This window comes from Dysidea avara, chromosome 6, assembly GCF_963678975.1.
Source record: "Dysidea avara chromosome 6, odDysAvar1.4, whole genome shotgun sequence".
In the NCBI taxonomy this organism is placed as follows: Eukaryota; Metazoa; Porifera; class Demospongiae; order Dictyoceratida; family Dysideidae; genus Dysidea; species Dysidea avara.
The window spans coordinates 2,566,376-2,586,560 of NC_089277.1; the positions used below are offsets into that span (position 1 = coordinate 2,566,376).

Genomic DNA, 20,185 nt, shown 5'->3' on the forward strand with positions numbered 1-20,185 from the left:
TACATGACTAGAAGAATACAATTCTACAGAGCTCATGTGATTTCCTGTAGGTGTTTGCCAACAACAGTCAGGCAGTTGGTGAAGCAGTACAAGTGGTAGGAACTACTTGGCCATTACCTCCAATACCGATGGTGATTGAGTCTCAGAACACCTCTATTAGGATACGTATCCCTCTCACTGACATCTATGAGCCTCTTGAGAACCTATCCCTTATTGTAAGTAACACCGAAATACTCAGTTAATAATATGCTACTGTAAAGTATGGTTGAATGCAGAGGAATTTCTGGATCCTCAGACACTTGCTTAAACAGCCAGTAATCTGGGATCAAGTCATTACCTAGTCTGGAGTGTTTTGTTGTTGTTGTTGTTGTTGTTTCCTGCTTTTTCTGTATTCAAAAAGTTTTACTGCTATTATAGGCTTTCATACAAGTCACTAATGGGACACATCAATTACTCTAATAGAACATACACTATCCACTACACACGCTAAACAATAAGGAGTTGATGATGGTTTATTGTTATTAGGTAACATCACTATTGGATGATGAAGTAGTGGTCAATGATAGTATACCAATAGAAGAACCACTACAGCCTCATATTAGGACTATCATCTCATTGACCCCCAATACTCAGTATGCCATCAGGACATATGCTAACTACATGATGACTGGATACAATGCTGATGAGTTACTGTCCATATTCAGTAACTTAACAACCACACGCACATTAGGTGGGTTGTTGACTGTAATTGTGTACAATATATCTGATATACATTCAACAGAGAAGGGTTCTAACTCTTTGCAGCTATTTGCATACTTTATCCTTCTCACCATTCCCCTAGTGGGATAGCATAATATTATAATCATGAAGATGCAAGGGTAGACATGAGTTAAGCAAAGGCTTCTACTTTCCACAAATCACAAGGCTCCAATATCTACACAGCTTAGAAGTTTGAGGGTGGTTGATTTATACATCACCACCTTGTTGTCATCCCAACCACATATCCTAGTGATAGTGGCGTGTTGTACCTACCTATCCCAGTATGGGCTCACATGCATAACCACATGATGTCAGTAGGTGTTCTCCTATATCTTGTTATCTGGTGAAGTCCATATTTATTGTTCCAATGAGTCAGTAATTGTATTGATCTATCTAGTGGAGCTCATATAACTTCAATAGTCTGTCTGCTATAGTCCTATCCTTGGAACTTTCTCAAAGATTTCTGTTTATCATGAACAGCTTAAGTGATTACGAGTCATGATTCATATCCTTATTATATATATCTTTTGTATATAGTGCACACACACACACACACACGTGTACACACACACAAACATGTAGAAAGGAATAAGTAAGGACTCTTACTTGGTATATTCTGTATAACTATTATAAAACGCATCACCTTCTCCACAGATGGTGTACCAGATGTACCAGTAGTTAGACTAGTTAACAGTAGTGTTATCATATGGAACAGACCAACTGATAACGGAGAGGAGATCACTAACTATGTGATAAGGATCATAAGGTGGGTACCAGTCTTGTTATCATGATAATGATGTGGTCCATTCAGTGATAGTGGTGTGGTCAATGTGACCAACTTGTCAGCAACTAACCTGACTGATATTGTAACATATGATATGATGTCACTAATGCTACCTACTGGACTAAGAGCTAACATTAGTGTTAGGGCCATCAACAGTATTGGATCAAGTGAATACTCTGACCCAGTACCATTCATGATACCATCTCGTAAGTCATGTAGTATTGTTGATAGGTTAAATACAATTAGCTGCAGACAAGCTAACTGAATTAGACCAGTCAGTTCATACAAGTATACCTTGTACAGAATAGGGGGCAGTGAAATCATGATTAACATACTTTAGTTCATAACTAGTACCTAGTTGTTGTGGCTTCTTTGGTGCATGCCTATTTTATAGAAGTTTAATGTTAAGATTCCGATTACTCCCTGTATTCTTAACTTTCTTACAAGTTTTGAATGGGAGAATATGCAATAAGAGTTGAGGGTAGATCTCCACCGTATTATAGAGCTGTGAGAAGTGATACAAAATGTAGTTCAGTTAGTAAAATTAATCTTCTGCTTCACTTAACTAAAGCTTTCAACAATGATTATTACCAGTTATCTACTAGAGAAGTGATTATATAACAATGAGGATTATTATTGTCATTGAATTGTGTATTGCTCTTTGCATTGAATGTGTTACGTAGCTAAGCCATTCAATCTGTGAATTGTTAGGTGAACACTTTTCCTGTCTGAGTAATTATGTGAGATCTTTTCCATTCTCCAGCTCAATCGTCGTCATCATCATCAAGGATTAGTGGTGGAGTAATGGCTGGTATTATAGCTTGTATCCTGGCGGGGATATTCCTAATAGTGCTCACCATGGTGTTGTTTAGTAAGTGTAGCTGAGGTTGGTCATGTGTCGTGAAGATGGTGTTAAAACAATCATATAAACAATCATATTTCTTATAGCTAAAGCCATTCAGTAATTTATTGGGATGGTCATAGTTGAAGTGACATTGAAATGACTTCTCATCCTTTCCTTAGTTACAGCCTATAAGTATTGCAAGATAAGAAAGCCATGTTGAATGTTCTTCGAATCTACTTACTGGATTTTGAGTTCAATAAATCTTACACATGATTTGAACAAAGATTAACTTCTATTAGTTTATGCTCTAGTATTTCTCCTGGTTACAACATGTTTACTAACACATTGAGGTCACCATACACCTGTGACACATGACCGTCACTCCCTCATTACAATGTCAAATAGTAATTTCATCACATCACTATCAACAGCTTGTTGCTGCCGCAGCAGATCAACCAAAATGGACTTCTATGATTTCCGTGTTAACTTGCCGTACAACAATGATTTACGAGTTCTCCGAATGAGTCAAATGAGAATGGCCAACAATGACTTGTACATGTATGTGACTGTATGTGTTGTGTGAGGGTGTTAGTATGTCTGTGTAGGTGTGACTACAGTGAAGAAGATCTTGAAACTCTGCGACAATTTCCCTGTGAGAAGATCACATTAGATAAGTGAGTCATCATGTTACATCACAAGGCGTCTTGTTACATGTTTGTTGTTTAGGGAGTTGGGTCGTGGAGCATTTGGTGAAGTGTGGGCTGGAACTGCTGAAGACATAATGGGACCAGGAAGTGGTACTCATCATGTTGCCCTTAAGGTACAATGAGATGAAGTGTTATAAGCTCCATTCTCAAGGTTTGCCCCTAAATTGATAAACACTCACATAACTACTCTAATAAAGCATTCAGCTGCCAACTTCATTAATTTTGTTTTTAATTTATAACTGTTGGAGATTTCCGTTAATGTGACATATATTTTTGTAGATGTTACAGAAGAATGCAGCTGAAGTGGATAAGAGAAGCTTCCTGTCTGAAGCCTTAGTAATGAGCAACTTCAGCCATCCCAACGTGTTACCAGTGCTAGGAGTATGTCTGGATAGTAATCCTTTCTTTTTAATATTGGAGTTAATGGAGGCTGGAGACTTGTTGGCCTTCCTGAGAGGAGCACGTCAGGAGAATGTTAGTAATACTGATATTCCATCAATAGTGTACAATATTGTTTTGTGATTAGGGTCCTCCATTGCTGACACTTCCTGAACTGGTCAAGATAGCATTTGATGTAGCTAATGGAGCAAGATACCTGGAGACTCAACACTTTGTACACAGGTAGTATCAACCTGTACTAGTGTTAGTATTATTGTGTTGTGGTGTAGGGATCTTGCTGCCAGAAATTGTCTAGTATCCAGTAAGGGACCAGACCGGGTGGTAAAGATCGGAGACTTTGGACTTGCCAGAGATGTCTACCAGTAAGTGTTGTATTTGTATATTGTAATAGTACAGTCAGTGTTTGTGACAAATTACTCTAATATAACAGTCATGTTGAAGTGTGATCTTGTACATGTTACAGTTCAGATTATTATCGTAAGGAAGGACAGGGATTGTTACCAGTGAGGTGGATGGCTCCTGAGTCACTACTAGATGGCAAATTTACAGTGGACAGTGACATCTGGTGAGCACCCAGCCCCACCCACACTACTAGTAGCCACTCCTCCTCTCACTTGCAGGTCTTATGGTATCGTATTATGGGAGATCACTACACTGGGTAGACAACCTTATCCAGCACGTAGTAATCAGGAAGTGTTCCAGTTTATCATAGCAGGAAGAAGATGTGATAGGCCAGATAACTGTCACCCTAAACTGTAAGTTGACTACAGAATGTATAAGTTTGAATTGAATTGTGGGTGAACAAAAGTGACAGTTTTTTCAGTTTTTTATATATATGTGCTGTGCTTGCCTTTTTAATTGCGCATAATATCATTTGGTGTTTCATGTGAGTTTTTACCAAACCAGGGTCGATAGTGTGCTTCACGCATACTTAATAACTGTGTATTTCATTCGTTTTGGAAGAGCTTAACTAAAAATGCTGTTTTGCATGCTTTAATGGTCAAAGTAATATTTTTCTTGAAACTTATGTAAGCATCCGCTGAGCCACAGTGTTGGGGTAACATGTTACTTATGTAATGCATTACATAATATTATTACTTTTGTGGTAACTAAGTAATATAACAAAATGCACTTTAAAAACATAACTCAAGTTACTTTACTTGAGTCTTAAATACAAACAATACCATTTTGTGACTCATTAAATTGTGAGGATTGGGTTGGCAGGTTCTTAATAGTGACACAGCAGTAAAATACTCTAACATAACAGTCAGTTATTCCAGTAAAGTACACATGTATACATGTCATTACAGTGTTCAGAAGTTTTTATTTGCATGATCAATTCCCCTGCCCTAATTAATATGTAACAAATAGATAGTTTACTGTTATGTATTTTGTTGTTTTGAGGTGACTTCACACTGATGTGACATTTTGCATCTGTACAACTTTACCTGTTTAAAGCAAGAGGCACAACAATATACTGGCTCTCTGCTACAAACACATTTGCTTCCTTAATCCAAAGATACTAAAACAAAACACTTCTTTTTCCACTGCATGCATAATTAGTTGGGAGATACAATCAGTAGTGATGTGTATTGACAGGATTGTAGCCCAAAGCAGAAAATGTAGTTAATTTCAACAACAGGCTACCAAGGCAAACAAACTAAACACCATAAATAACAACATTAGTGATCTCTATTAGCCATAACATGATATAATGTCACAGTGGAACCTGTTAATCAGGACACTTGAAAATGAGGACACCTGTGTACTCTGGACACTTGGAAATGGTCCCAAAGTATCCCTTATCATGTGAAGATCAGGACACTATTGGTGGTTCCTGAGGTATCCTAAATACACAGGTTTCACTATAATGCTAAAGTGGTTATGTGTAGTTGTATAATACTTCTGTATATTATTGCTAGCACTTGTTATACAACATTCATAACTTTTATGTTAGTAAAAGCTTAAAAATTAAATTAATATCTTTACAGCTGGTGGTTAATGAAGAACTGTTGGGCTCATCGTCCAGAGGATCGACCAAGGTTCCGCACAACAGTGGACACATTAACAAGACTACATGATAGACTAACAAGAGAAGGTAGTGTGATATCAGATCAGTTGTATAGTGAGGAGAGTGAAGAGGATTATGAATATGGTGATGATCAGTTCTCCACTAATATGACCAACCGGAACACTGTTAGCAATGGAAGGTAAATCATGTTACTATATTTAGACCTAAACCATAGCCTCTGTACTAGTAAGACAGCAAAAGTTAATAGGATCATATTAAATTGTGTTCCTTTTAGTACCCATGTTTCAGAAATCCTGTGTTTATCTATACTATATAGACTATTGTATCAATTACTTCTATAAATGGTTATTACTATAATTATATAGGTCTCTTCGATCATCTATCCGATCTGGAGCATCATTCATAGCAACCGGCATAGCAACACTAACAAGGAGCTCACGACTGATGAATAGTATAAGACACCGGGCCAGCCTTCGTCAGTGTGCACCAAATGGAATCATCATACAGAATAGTACTGATAACTTGCCAGAATCAGTAAGTGACACACATCAACCAGTAATACTTCATGATGTAACCTGTCTTGTGTCTCTTTGTTAATAGAAAGATCAAAATGGGTTCAGAGAAGTTGGACCATTTTAACAAGGACCACACTAATAGGGATATCCTTTTAATTTAACAGCTACAGTAACATAACTACCATAACAATGTCATTATGACTGTAAATAACTAGTCAACTATTAATTTATTGTACACTATATATAGATGTTGACATTTTAAACTACACATGTTATGAACTGTATATCAGTGAGCTGGCCATATAGTAGATGTGGGAGGATGGATGATTTCTGGGGTTACAGAAGACTCCTCTAGGAATAAATTTGACAGTAACAAGATGACAGTACTAAACTTACCTCCAAAATCGATAAAGGAAAGAACATACTGAGATAGTCTAATAGAACAGTCAATATAGCACACTAAACTACCCTAACAGAACAACTGTAAAATCTATTGTAGTTGTGACATCATGTCTCAGTAGTTTATGTAGCAACCACCTGTTTGAAAGACCAGGTCAATTACCCTCTAACTACATATTAAGAGTGATATCCATTTTAACAATGATGTGTGCAGTCCACCATATCTAAAGGCGAGTTTACAGTACAGTACTACAAACGTTATATTTGTGACCAAAGGTTGAAGTTATACTGGCAATGTATTTGTGCATGGAGAAATTTGGAAGGTTTTTTAATTAGTAAAAAAATTCACCCATTTACCAACCTTTTTCTGGTGTCAATGCACAAAAACATATAGCATTTTGAATGTGGCAAAGGAGGATGGTTCGCACAATACAGAAGTAAACACTCGACAGAGGTCAAAAAGGTTGCTCCAATTCTCTATCACTATTTAGCACCTTCCTTGAAGCCAGCTTCTCTACTGCTTTATTAGGTGGTTGTGTTATGGGCCTATCAACTAATCCCCGTAAACTGAATACTTCATCATCTCTTTCTCACACTACACGCACGCACACACACTTTCTACTAGCTTTACACTACTGGAGGAAAAAGAAATGGTTCAACACAAAGAAGGATGAAGGCAAGTCCATAACATGCACGTAGCCACGCACACTACACACACAAAAGCAAAGCCTTCAGCTGCCATGCTAGCATGGTCACGCCTACCCAGTAAACCAGACCCAAGCACTACTCAGGTACTGGCCCAAGGAGTAAGTGCAGGCAAATCCTTCTGGGGCAAGACTAGTAACCCGCAGGAGGCTGTACCACTGTTACAGCTGGGTGGGCAGGCCACCAGGTCCCCAGCTGGGTAGACTGGAGTTATGTGAGTAAAGTTTCTTGTACAATGCAACAAGAGAGAATAAACGTCTTAATGATTAAGACAAAATATACATTACAAGCATACAGAGGCCTAGACACAGGGGTACCATGTGCTGATGGATCAGTACAGGAGCCCTGGCAAGACTTACATTAACTAAAGGTAAATTAAATTACAATACACAAAAAAAAAAAAAACTATATCTACATATATGTAATACTTAAAGTTTACCTAAGGTGGTCTAAAAGATCCCAGCCCGGGGAGGCTCCACCAATTTGGCGTAATTGAGTGATTACCAGGCCAAAGCTCTAGCCCTTGGCTATGCTACCTCACAACATAGAGCCTACAGCAGCCATGTGAGACACAGCTATTGCTTCCCAGCAAACCAGCGCAGGAATACCTGTGTACCACTCAGGCACTTGAGCCTTGTGCAGGCAAATCCTCCTGAGGCAGGGTTAGGGCTGAGCAATTGTGATATTTTGCTACTTTCATGATTGTAGGATGCAAAATATCATGATTATGACAACTATCATGATGTTATAACTAAGCATTGTGTATGTACAACTTTGCTTCTTACATGGTGAAATTAAATTGTGTCGACACAATTAAGGCCCTAGGCAGTTACAGTTTAATACAAACAGTATAATGAATATTGAATTGAATAATAGTATTAAGACACACAGTAGTGTGCCAAGCGGCCAAGAAAGTCAGCACACCACACCGTGAGTATATTGACAGGAAGAAAGAAAACAGCTTTTTCATGCGTGTATAGCTCCATGGCCCCTACTCCAAAGCACACCATTTTTGCATTATAGCTGTCTACCAGGTAGGGTATGCCACGCAGCAAATTTGATTAAATTCGCAACAGACATTTGCAAGAGATATGGGCATTCAAAGTTTCGTTCTTATGCTGTATGGGGGCTACGGGGGCTTCAATTTCTTTTCACACTTTGCAAAAATTGCTATAAAACGCAAATGTGTACCTCGATTGCCTCGATCTTTGGCACAAATGAAGAGCTTGTAACGGTGGATTCACGTACCAAATTTGCTGTGAATCTGAGGAATACCCAAGAACGTTAATTCACATTAAAAAAAAAGATCAAACTTCTGTCACGGCTACAGGGTAAACCAATATATAATGTTTTAGAACAATCTAGTACTTCCATTGGTAGATCTATGAAATTACAAACGTTTGATCATAAGCAGATTTCAACTAGAAATTTCATTTATAAAGCAGAAATTAAGTGAAGTGATCAGCCAAGGTAGCAGTGGTTAAGGATTAAGGATGCAGGTGGTATGGAGGTCCCTGGTTCAAACTCTGGTAAATTTTTTTCGACAGTTTTGTACACCTTTTTTGACTGCTCTATTAGAGTATCTCAATCCCACGGTTTTACATTTGTTTGATTTTTGATTTATAACTTTGTTGCTGTAACTCTATTGCTATTCAAATCATCAAAAGGCACTGCTACGATGATCAGCCTATCTACACACCAATCTTCAAGTTATTCCCATACTATGCTCTATTAGAAGTCCTCAAAAAATTGTGCACTCTATTAGAGTATTACAATAATATTGTCAAATATTGAGTTAAATCATGCAATGAAATACATTTATAAGTCTGTCTTCAATAATCATCATTGTGTCTGCGTAGAAAAAAAGAAATGTGAGTAAAAATAAACCTCAAAGTCAGCCATAGGCTGGTTTTGGGGCCTTCTCAAGTACAAAAAGAAGTGAAATCCACACAAAAACAGCCTAGCTGTGAAAAAATGGTGCGGTCTAAAAAAGCCTGGGTGAAAAAAAGTTGTGAAATTCGGCCAAGAAATGGCTGCAATTCACCCAGGCTTTTTTAGGCTGCACCATTTTTTCACAGCTTGGCCGTTTTTGTGTGGATATACTGTACTCTTAGAATTCAACGGTTTCTAGCAGGTAAACTTCAAACTATGTAGTAAGATTTATTCACACTATGAACTGTATCAGTCTTGTTCCAGATTGATTCTTCCACAACAGTATGTGCCACCATTTGAATTAATTTGCATGTGATGTCACAACATCATGATTATTTATTATACATATCAACATCACGATGTTCAGAGACAATCACAATTAATCCTATAATTGATATAATCTCCCAGCCCTAGCTAGAGGGCTAGTAACCCACAGGAAGACTGTCCAGGAGAGAGGTTGCGAAACCCAAAGTTCCACAATACCACTAAGCGAGACAGGGACAGTCGGGCATTTACTTCTCCAGTATACACCAGGTACCCATTGATGTTATAGCTGGGTGAGCTGCTATCCCAGTTGACACCACACCAACAGGTCCCCAACATACAGCTGGGTATACTGGAACAATGTGAGTCAAGTTTCTTGCTCAAGGATACAACAATAATACCAATATGGCGTAACCTAGCATCGAACCGAGAAACCTCCGATTACAAAGCAAGTGCTCTAGCCACTTAACTATACTGCTTCACATACAACACACACACAAACATGCAGACAAACACATGCACGCACGCACACACAATGGATAATAGGATACATACAACAGAGCTCCTTCAAACCATTTCCAGTTCTGGATCACAAGGTGGCACACAATATGACTAGTTGAAATTGGAATAGAAACAGTACTGGAATTCATTATTCCAAACACATGTTCTAGCACAGACCTAATTAAATTTTCTGTTAACCAAAGAAAATATTTTGTCGAAAACACATAATCTTTTCTTGTAAATGTATTATTTCATACAGAGAATTATGGACTTCACAATAATATGTTGTCTGTTGTTATGGATACCACGTTGTCAATACCATGTTCACTTCACAAGTGCTTTCATTGTATCTATACCACTTCAAAGATTCCATTTTTCAGATTCGGTGTCATTCCTTTAAAATAGTGGCCTCTAATATTTTAAAGCATTTGATTGTTTAGCAAGGAGATGTCCATCCGAAATTCATAGCGATTAGACAAATCATTTTACTTACCATCAGTAAGAAACAATTTTGTGGTTATATAAACACAAATGAAAGAATACCACATACTTCTCTACATACAGTACTGTATTGACTACACACCCCTTTATACTCTACGCTTTGTCATATGGAACAATGATTATATGAACTATACATAACACAGCCACCTAAATTATGTACATACGTAGAAATTTTAATAAGCAAGTGAATTTAGCTGTCACTTGTCAACCTACAAAAAATAAAAAATTCACTAATATAATCAGACATTTGAATGAAAACATTTTGAAAGGAGTACTACAAATAAGCTATAAAGTTTCAATAACTTGTCTTGTTGTTGAATATTTTTGAGAGCTCAACTCAAGAATTTTCATCATACATTTTCCATAGGGAAACCATAAATACATAGTCAACTGTTACCGAGCCTTTTCAAACTTGTAATGGAGCCCGAACCGTACATGTCTGTTCTTGACACCTTCACTGATCATCTAGTTGGATGAAATGTTATTTCTCTTGAGAAAAATCCACTTTTCTTTTTTAGCTGTTTTCACAGGACCCAGCTCAACCTGTGTGTAGTGTAGAATGTGGAAATCAAGTGATCTTGACAATGTTGACATACCTAATGCAACATCATGGCTTATATTGAGGTCTGATCTGAAGCCACAGACAAGTGTCAATTGTAAGATCACACTATGATACAACTGAATTATATCACTCTAATGATTTTAACTTCTGTAATTACACTGGCTTCTGTTTGCTGATTATGCTGTTTGTATTTTTAACACTTTCCTATTTCAAACAAAACTTCCTGTCATCTTTATGGTCCAGGATACAGTGTGTACAACAGAGGGAGTTAAATAAAACACTATCATACCTGTTGACAAAAACCACAAAAGTTATAATACAGTAGATGAAGATATTCACTTTAATATCTTGAACAAATCAAAAGGTTGACCAGTTAACACTGTTTTAGTCAACTTCTCTTTCATGTTGTTATGGTAGCCATCCCCAACACACCCTTTGGAAGTGTGGTTTCTCTGTGACAAATTAACATTATACATGTAAAATGAGGTCACAGTATCCACAACAACTATTAAATTTTTGTGTGTAAGGTCACAAATTTTTGGTCCAGTGGTTCCCATAAACACTTGAGAATTTCTCATTATACATTATACACTTTTTGGTTATATTGACACTATTGGAATCAAATATTATTGCAGAAATAAAGATATTGTCCTTGTTCAATAGGAGGTAAAATGTGCATGGAGCCAAACCTGTTGGGACCAAAACGTCCTTATTTGATCTCTATATTGAGGGGATACATTATTAGCAGCACCCAGACTACCCTGGTGAATATTTTAGTACAAGTCTCAGCATATCTTTTATAATGCAGTCCTGCAAGAAAGTGACATTTGCCAGCACAACCAGTGACCTGGTAAACACAGAAAGTATGATAACGTACATGAAGTGATGTAAGCAAGACATGTTATTAATTGTATGAACGCATAAAAAATCATGTAACACTATCCAAGCAAATGATTTGAAATTTAAACATCTTATTTTTGTAAACGACCATTCAAAGGTTTGTACAACTTACACCCATACACAAAACAATTATTGATATTTCATTAGGAACCAACAAAGTACACAATTTATTTGTGAAAGTTTGTGGCAATGTGAAAGATATGGATATACCTGTATGTAGGTAGTATCCTGCCAGAATAATATATCAAAGCACAGAGAATATTATTGTAATACATCATTCTCTGTACCACAAGGACAACTATGCAAACACAACGTATAAAGCATACGTTGTGAAATAGTGAACGCACTACAGACATGGGGTGTACTTGTACTTAAGTGATCAAGGTGTCATGTACTAAGGGATACTTTGGGACCGGTGCCATAGTAAAAATGTCATTTTTCGAGGGTCACAATCGTCAAATGCTATTAAAAGTTCTATCACTATAACCACTCTGAGAAGATATGTTTGTCCTACAAAAGCTATATGTGACTCTAAGCAAAGGGAAGGAATATGAAAAGCAGCATGTGATTAAAACTATAGGCCTCACAAAAGAACAGATTGTAATATAGCCTACAGGTTAGTCAGAAGTGTTCAGGTCTCTCTTTAAGCTTCACCCAGTCCATTCAGGCTAGTGAACGGTACAAAACAAAGATAACCAATTGCAGAGTGATGCAGTGGTTGTGTGCACGACACCACACACATGTAATTTAATAGTTGAAATGTAACTCGTTCGTATTTGTTTCAGGCTGTTTTCTATGATGCATTTCTACACATGTTTTTGATTTTCATTTTAGAGACTGACAATGACCACTTGATGTTGTGATAGATACTTAACCTGCTATACAGCAATAAGGCCCCTATTTGGTGATTATTAGTTTCTCATCCACCGCCCGTATCCTTCTTGGGCGGCTACCACATGGTAAGCCATTTCTGTGCATGCTCAGAAGAACACGTGATACCAAACCGTCACAGTTTGTATTGAAAGACAACGGAGTTTTTTTAAACACTACAGTGCACTATACATCACCAGAAGAACTGTTGTTTTCTTGGCAAATTACTGCCGTGAATTCTATTTTCGACAGTTTTTCAAAGTTCAACTGAAATCCCGCTATGATGAAGTCGATAGAGCACGATTGCAACTAAAAACCAATGTTAATTAGTGGGAGGAAAATAAAGAAAATTTGGACATTAGTGTATTAATATTATAATGGCCTAATGGTAATGCCCTCCCGCCTGCATCATAGTAATTAGAAAAGACTGGATATGAGAAACTAATAATTATTATTATTATTTATTACAGGTAATTTATAAGGCTAAACAGCCTGTTACACCTGATCAACAGGTAAAAAAGTACAAGTAGACTAATTACATACATTTATACATAGTGTTAGATGAATATTGGTCAATCTATTTCTTAAAATCATCACCAAATAGGGGCCTAACATACAGTTTGCAACACGTCTACCATGGACTTGTCAATGTCAACAAGTAGCTGTGCAGGTCTTAACATTCCTGGCAAGTGGCCAGGCCGAGGGCCAGGCCATTTCTCTTTAGGCACATCGACAAATCGGACCATTTATTGTTTTTAACAAAAAAACAAAACAAAACTGACCATTGGTTACATGTATCGCCTTATAAATTAGTACAAACCACTCATCCTAACCTTTTCCTTTTTAGGATCGGGCGCCGCGAGACTAAACCTTTTCTAGATCCCCCTTTCAGATGAATCATATTTTGTTCTTGCTCCAGACTAGAACTATGGATCCACGAGCTGTCTTTTCTTTCTCTTCTTTTTTATTTTCTTTTTTCCCAGATTTCATCATAGATAATATAATAATCTACGTATATTATCTATGATTCCATCGAGTACGCGCGCTTCATTTGCATAGGCGCTTACTGACAAAGAAATGGAGGCAAATTCAGTCACGTGAGCGGGCAGAACTTTTAGTTTCTAATTTTTTAACGGCGGTTTGTATCAAAGACGAAGCTGCCGGTGATGTTCGCTGATAAAACAGCGTCGCTGTTCTACCTGCTATCCTTCATATCATTACTGTACAGCATCGCGAGCGGACAAGAACTGGTAAGGGATGTCGCTAATTACGGCTTGTTAAGTGTAGCCGATTCATCACATGTATTAGGTTTTCAGTCCAAATTAGTAACCAGACATTTCGTTACTGGATATATAGAACCCGTTAGTATCTAGCTAACTTACAAGGGACATTGTTTGCTTATTGTTTCACAAATTGTCATGTAGTGTAGTGTAATGATGAAAGGAATGTGAATTGACTATGTAGTGGGAGTGAGGGTGTGTTATGATAACCCATCTAGAAGGATAGCTGTATCCTCCGCTAGTTTGTAGTAGTAGTACTAAGTTGTATAATGTTGTTTACCTCATTGGTTGTTGTTTAGTATTGTTGACCAACTGTGATTATGCCAGCACCAACAATGTATTTTAATAATAATAATAATGACTTGTAATAGTGAACTGTTGTGTGGTGTGTACAAGTTTAATAAAGTGTGTATTGTCTTCTGTACACCTGATATGTGTGTAGGTGCTGTGATGGCATAGAATGCTATTAGCCATACGAATGTTTCAACCTAATATGGCCATAATTAATCCTTTATGTCATCTACCAGATCAGCCTAACTACTATCCTGTTAAGTGTCTGATGGCAAGGATTAGTAGGGGTGTTTATATGTGAGGTATGCTTGTCCCATCAAACTATTAAAATATTTTGAAAGTCTACTCTTTCTGAAGCCATTTATGTTAATGGCTAGAAGCATGTGGAACAATAAGATGTATAGAATGAGCAAATTTGGCTCAAAGCCTAAATTACTAATGATAAACTGTAGATTGGTCTACTATTGTATTCATAGAGACCTCAGATGACATACACAGACTATCTGGCCTCTTGTGTATATCATAGATCAAATGGTCATATTGGTTATGTCTGAATAGTATCTTGTAGTGTTATGTGCGTAGTCTGCTTGAGAGATGTGTGTGCGTAAACTCTATAATACTGAATGTTGTGTGGACTAAACACTTTAAAACAAGGGCTTTATAGTAGATAGCGGAAGTATCAGGTGACTCATAGTTTTCAGGGAACTTCTCAGAAAATAGCACTGAATTATAAGGACTAAAAAAATGTGCATAATAAGGACAAAGAATTTGGTCCCAACACATACAGCTTCATGCATTACTACCTCTGAAAGAAGACAGCCTCTTTATTGTAGAATTCTTGGTTGTGAAGCATCTGAATGGTGAGGTTGTTGGTCATGTGTCTGTTCATATTCACATGATATAGTCAAACATGGTACTGGTGTTTTGGTATTGGTATTGCAAACCCTTTTCATTGTGCTCAAGGTATTATATGGCTTGCATAGGAAAGTCATGTATTGTGTTGGGGTGGCTGAAAGAAGAGTGTTTGGGTTAAAATAACTATGAAATCTCAAGATGTTTAATGAGTCATGTGTGGTGGTAATATTCCCCAAATAGCTTAGCTGTTAACATCCAGGACTAGTGATTGCCTATCTTGTGCAACGAATGGTGTGTGTGTGTGTGTGTGGGGGGGGGACAAGCCCAACAGGCTTTGATAGAAAAGTGAGTTTGTTCTTTACAATGGTGTGAAAAAAGCCATAATGTAGAAGTTAGACTTCTAAAACAATTGTACTCAGTGAATAGGTAGAACAACCCATTTCTTTTAGAATATATTTCTAAGGCCTTGTGTAGTTGTGGTTGTAACCATTATGGCTGGGACAAATAGTGAAATTTACCTTCAAACATTCGCTAATAAAATGTTCGAACATTTGAAGCTTTGATGTTAGCTTTCAAGTTACAGATTTCTTACATTTATGCACATCCTTCTTAAGTTTTATCTTTTAATCCTATTTAATAAGTTTATAAGCATTTGGGAAATGCACAACAGCGATACTGAATAACACAATCGATTGCAAACGGGCACTGCAATCATGCACAGGCAAACACCAACTAATGGCTAAAAGGATGTTTTCTGTACATTATCTATCACTTTATAAGGTATTTTAAGGCTACAAATACAGTAGCAAGCTAAACTGCGATGGTTTAAAAGTGGGCGTGGCACACAAAGAACAATCATGAAGAGACGAACATCTATCGTACTAGATGAATAAGCAGCTGCAATAAAGTTAACAATGTTTATTTGCAATTCTTTCATAGGCTATGAGTGCATTACAAATCTTTGAAGGGTAGTTTTAAAGTTTACTTAACCTTCGAACCCACGAAACATTCAAAGCATCATCCCAGCCCTAGTAACCATGTGAGCTACACCTTCTCTGGATCCTACTACACTGGACCACTCTGAATGAGGACATTCTACATTTATTCTCTCTATAAAGGGGACAGCTTGTCTGGCCCCCTATACAATCTTCTGTAAACGATAATAATGATGGTACGATTTCATGCTAATTGGCTGGTCACAAAGTCCGTGTTGTAAAATGGTTTGGAACCTGTTAATGTGACACTTGAGGACACTGACATAATCTACGGCACTTAGTTAAGGTCCCAAAATATCCCTTAGTACATATTGCACAAACTGAGGACACTATTGGTTGGTCCCAAGGTGTACTGGAACCTGTGGACACCTACATGACACTTATAAACCCTTTCAATGCTTTTTTTCCCCGATCATCTATATAAACATGTAACTTCTTGTAAAAATAATATTATGTATAGACAGGTTCCCACTATAGCACAGGCATGGTCCCATTATATTAATGTGACAGGTCAGTGTTGTTGATAGTTTAAATGATGGGGCTGAATTCGACCATGACTAATATAGATAGGTGTCCATGTAGCACAAAGGCTTCTCCACAGATCATGACAGGAAGTCACATATCAGTGCCATGTGATACTATAAATAGCTGATATAAGCATTTAGTCATACTTGGAAATGATTTAAAGTTCAATAAACTCGGTGTAGCACAACATAACAACAGTGAAACTATTTTGATTTTGGTTACCGGATATTCTCTATAATGATAAACCATCGTAAATGTTTCCCCCAGTTATCTGTGTATCTAGGCATTTGGATACATATCATACAGTACAATAGTACTGTATAGTAGGGACCACAAAGGTGTGGGCGTGGCCCATGAAAAACATCACCCAAAAACCAGCCTCCTTTCCAGACGACAATGAGGCAGTATTGGTGAGGTAAACTAAGCCCAAGTAAACCTTCAGATCGACCCAAAATGCTTTCAACAAGGTACTATGGAATTTTAATAAAATCAATTAACGGAATTTTCTAGTGACTGACTGACTGATACCTTCAGACAAGTGTAACTTGATAGCGGCTAAGGCTGTGGGCTTGATTTTTTTGCTGTTCAACATCGCTTTGGCCTGAGAGGTGCCTTTTGGCATACTGCAGTACGTACAATGCATTCTTCATGGACTTACCAGTGTCCTCCTTTGTGTCCCATTCATCTTTGCTGACAGTGAAAAGTGTTGATGTGGCGGTAGCAAATGATGACTTCCCTTCGTAACAGAAATCATCCGTATTTTTCATAGTAGCTACTTTGATTGCAGAGGTGCTTTTCAAACAGTTCTTGATTCGTAATGCTGTGTAACGGGTTGAACATAACTGACAATGAAGCATAATGGATACTTCACTTTTCAGACGATAATTGATAGTTGGGGCATGTGACACTATTTCTTTTGATGTGGTATGCATGAGTTCACCTGTCATAATAAAAAAAATTGGAATTTTCAACTACCATAGCACATCACTAAAAAGTACTGAAACAAGTTGGAGTAGTGCACGATATTATATCACAGTAAAACAATGAGAAGTGTTATATCCCTACTGTGGAGCACGGTAGGGATATAACACTTCTTACTGTGATATAATATCATGCACTACTCCAGCTTGTTTCAGTACATTTTAGTGATGTGCTATGGTCCCTACTCTAGTTGAAAATTCCAATTTTTTTACGTGCTTGTATGTACTAGATGAATAAAAAATTGGAAATTTTAAAATGGGAATAGGGATCACTGAAAAAAGCCACAAAACAAGAAGGGATCGCTGGGGTGGTAATGTAAACCACAAATCCCTATTTTGACTCTCTGTCATAAATTTATAGTTAAATGCTCTGTCATTTTGAAGTGAGTCAAAATAGGGATTTGTGGTTTACATTACCACCCCAGCGATCCCTTATTATTTTGTGGCTTTTTTTTCAGCGATCCCTATTCCCATTTTAAAATTTCCAATTTTTTATTCATCTAGTTTATGTACTTTTTATTAATCCAGTAATGGATTATGAAGAAGACTGTTGTGAATAGTGTAATTTTGCGTTCTGCATAGTAACACCGTCAACATTTCGGTACAAACATGAAACTGATTAAATTGCAATGTGCATACAGACTGAGAGTCTCCTAATATGAGCTACAGTTTACATTACTGGTGCCTTTAATAGCTGTCAAATTCAGTGCAAGGATTGTTGTTATACACTTAACTGCATTATACATCAGGGTGAATTCCCTTCACAGAGGATAACGTCCAGACACCAGACACCCGACAAAATCTGGTCAAATTGCATAGATGTCTGACCATAATGCAATTTGTCCGGACACTGTGTCCCATCAAAGCACAAGGAAGGAGCCTAAGGGCTGAGCTGGCATGCTATCAACAATAACAGTCACTTGGTTGCCAGGAGATAGTATACATTCTTACACCCCAAGGGAGTGACCACAAATGTACCAATGCCAACCCTCTAGTGTACTGTAACCACATAACAACTGCAGTAAGGCATGTGACATCTTAACACTATAATGTTCATTTGCTATGCTATAGTGGACATGTTGGGCATTCATCTTCCACATGTCCAGTCAATTTTGGAAATTGTCCGGCCAATTTTGGTTTGCCAGGACATTGTGGCAGGACAACAGAGAAGTCTTATCATAAGCCCTGCCTTCAGACTGGAAAAGGGAATATGTAACACCAGTATACAAGAAAGGCCCGTGTACTAATCCACCAAACTATAGACCTATATCATTGACTAATATTTGCTGCAAGTTTTTGGAACATGTCATTTCCTCAGCAATATCTTCTCGCACTATTGACTACAATATCATGCACAAATTAACATGGATTTCTTTGATTGATAATGAAGACTGTGGTGAATAGTGTAATTTTGCATTCTGCATAGTAACGCCGTTAATGTTTCAGTGCACACATGAAACTGATCAAATTGCAATGTGCATACAGACTGAGAGTCTCCCAATTTGAGCTACAATTTACATTACTGGTGCCTTTAAATAGCTGTGAAATTCAGTGCAAGGATTGTTGTTATACACTTGACTGCATTATTAGAGTATTTAAGTGACTGCTCTATTAGAGTATTTAATCTGGACAACCCGCCCACGTACAATAATCACGGAGTGAAAAAACCACCTTGCAACAAAGTCATCCGCCCAGATTAAGCTTCCTGGTCTATACTGAGTTTAATAAAGACGGATTCTATTAGCCACAAGTAGCACACACCAAAAAACCCAACTTTGAGTGTGGTCTTGTATGGCTTCTCTAGTGCAATGGCATTTTGGCAAGAAGAAACGGCCCGGTTTGGGCTGTTTCCATCCGAAAACGAAATCAAAAATAGGTCATGGACACGCATAATGATCCATTCAGCAAGCCTTGCTACTTTTTATTAGTGTTCCACCGATAATCGGATCGGTATCGTATCGGAGCCGATATTGAGCTTTTAATATCGATTGGTATCGGTTACTAGGTACTCCGATACCGATCAATGACTACTAGCGCCAATCGTCATCACCATAACTATCATCATAAATGCTATGCTAGCAAAACGTGAGGTACAACAAACTGGAAATAGTGTTGAGCATTATTCTAGCATAAAAGGTGCTGGAATTGCTTTGTTAAACATTGAGCAACTGCTACTTACTATGTTTGCATGAAAAAGATCGAAATACTCTAATAGAACAGTCACTGCACAATAAATATTCTAATAGTGCAGTCACACATAGCTAACTTGAGAGGCGTGCGAAGTGTATGGCAATTATCGGTATCGGTGAGAATTTACTGCTAGGTATCGGTATCGGATCAGTAGGTATTTTTCTGTATCGGTGGAACCCTACTTTTTATCCCAGGATTCTCCCTGTAAACTTCGCTATGCCTGTGAAAGAATAATAATAATATGAACAAACAGGCAGATTTCAGTTTTGTCTGAAATACACATACTGTTTCCTTTTCACTTGATACTTACTAGTGGACCTATACTCATTGCAAAGAACCACCAGAGGGTTGTTTTGAGTTGAAGGATGCTTTTCAAGGTGGTTTTTAGGTGTGCG

At 37.5% G+C, this 20,185-nt stretch overlaps 2 protein-coding genes and 1 long non-coding RNA gene across 6 annotated transcripts in view; 2 read left to right on the forward strand and 1 right to left on the reverse strand.

The window, feature by feature from the left end:
• LOC136257317 (proto-oncogene tyrosine-protein kinase ROS-like) overlaps window positions 1–6,308 on the forward strand; it is a 51,098-nt gene extending 44,790 nt beyond the window's left edge. For both annotated transcript variants that reach the window (XM_066050448.1, XM_066050446.1), the window contains 16 exons: window positions 51–215; window positions 526–730; window positions 1,414–1,525; window positions 1,571–1,749; window positions 2,307–2,414; window positions 2,819–2,945; window positions 2,993–3,061; window positions 3,114–3,207; window positions 3,374–3,568; window positions 3,621–3,715; window positions 3,763–3,855; window positions 3,957–4,058; window positions 4,114–4,248; window positions 5,485–5,703; window positions 5,891–6,059; window positions 6,126–6,308. In XM_066050448.1, the coding sequence (XP_065906520.1) occupies window positions 51–215; window positions 526–730; window positions 1,414–1,525; window positions 1,571–1,749; window positions 2,307–2,414; window positions 2,819–2,945; window positions 2,993–3,061; window positions 3,114–3,207; window positions 3,374–3,568; window positions 3,621–3,715; window positions 3,763–3,855; window positions 3,957–4,058; window positions 4,114–4,248; window positions 5,485–5,703; window positions 5,891–6,059; window positions 6,126–6,164 (2,106 nt within the window). In that variant the 3' untranslated portion in view covers window positions 6,165–6,308. The remainder of the gene's footprint in view (window positions 1–50; window positions 216–525; window positions 731–1,413; window positions 1,526–1,570; window positions 1,750–2,306; window positions 2,415–2,818; window positions 2,946–2,992; window positions 3,062–3,113; window positions 3,208–3,373; window positions 3,569–3,620; window positions 3,716–3,762; window positions 3,856–3,956; window positions 4,059–4,113; window positions 4,249–5,484; window positions 5,704–5,890; window positions 6,060–6,125) is intronic.
• A 4,255-nt stretch (window positions 6,309–10,563) lies between these two features.
• Window positions 10,564–13,672, reverse strand: LOC136257807 (uncharacterized). Of its 3 annotated transcripts, none has more exons than XR_010702171.1 (3): window positions 13,508–13,672; window positions 11,244–11,356; window positions 10,564–11,193 (listed from the first exon to the last, which is right to left on the reverse strand). It is a non-coding gene; the product is annotated as an uncharacterized lncRNA (long non-coding RNA). The 3 variants fall into 3 exon arrangements; XR_010702172.1 differs by having other exon boundaries at window positions 10,564–10,885; window positions 10,939–11,356; XR_010702170.1 differs by having other exon boundaries at window positions 10,564–11,356.
• Window positions 13,673–13,785: 113 nt separating this feature from the next.
• The window catches only part of LOC136258429 (proto-oncogene tyrosine-protein kinase ROS-like), a 30,581-nt gene continuing 24,181 nt past the window's right edge, over window positions 13,786–20,185 (forward strand). Inside the window, exon 1 of the mRNA XM_066051745.1 lies at window positions 13,786–13,924. Coding sequence (XP_065907817.1) covers window positions 13,841–13,924 — 84 coding nt within the window. The 5' untranslated portion in view covers window positions 13,786–13,840. The remainder of the gene's footprint in view (window positions 13,925–20,185) is intronic.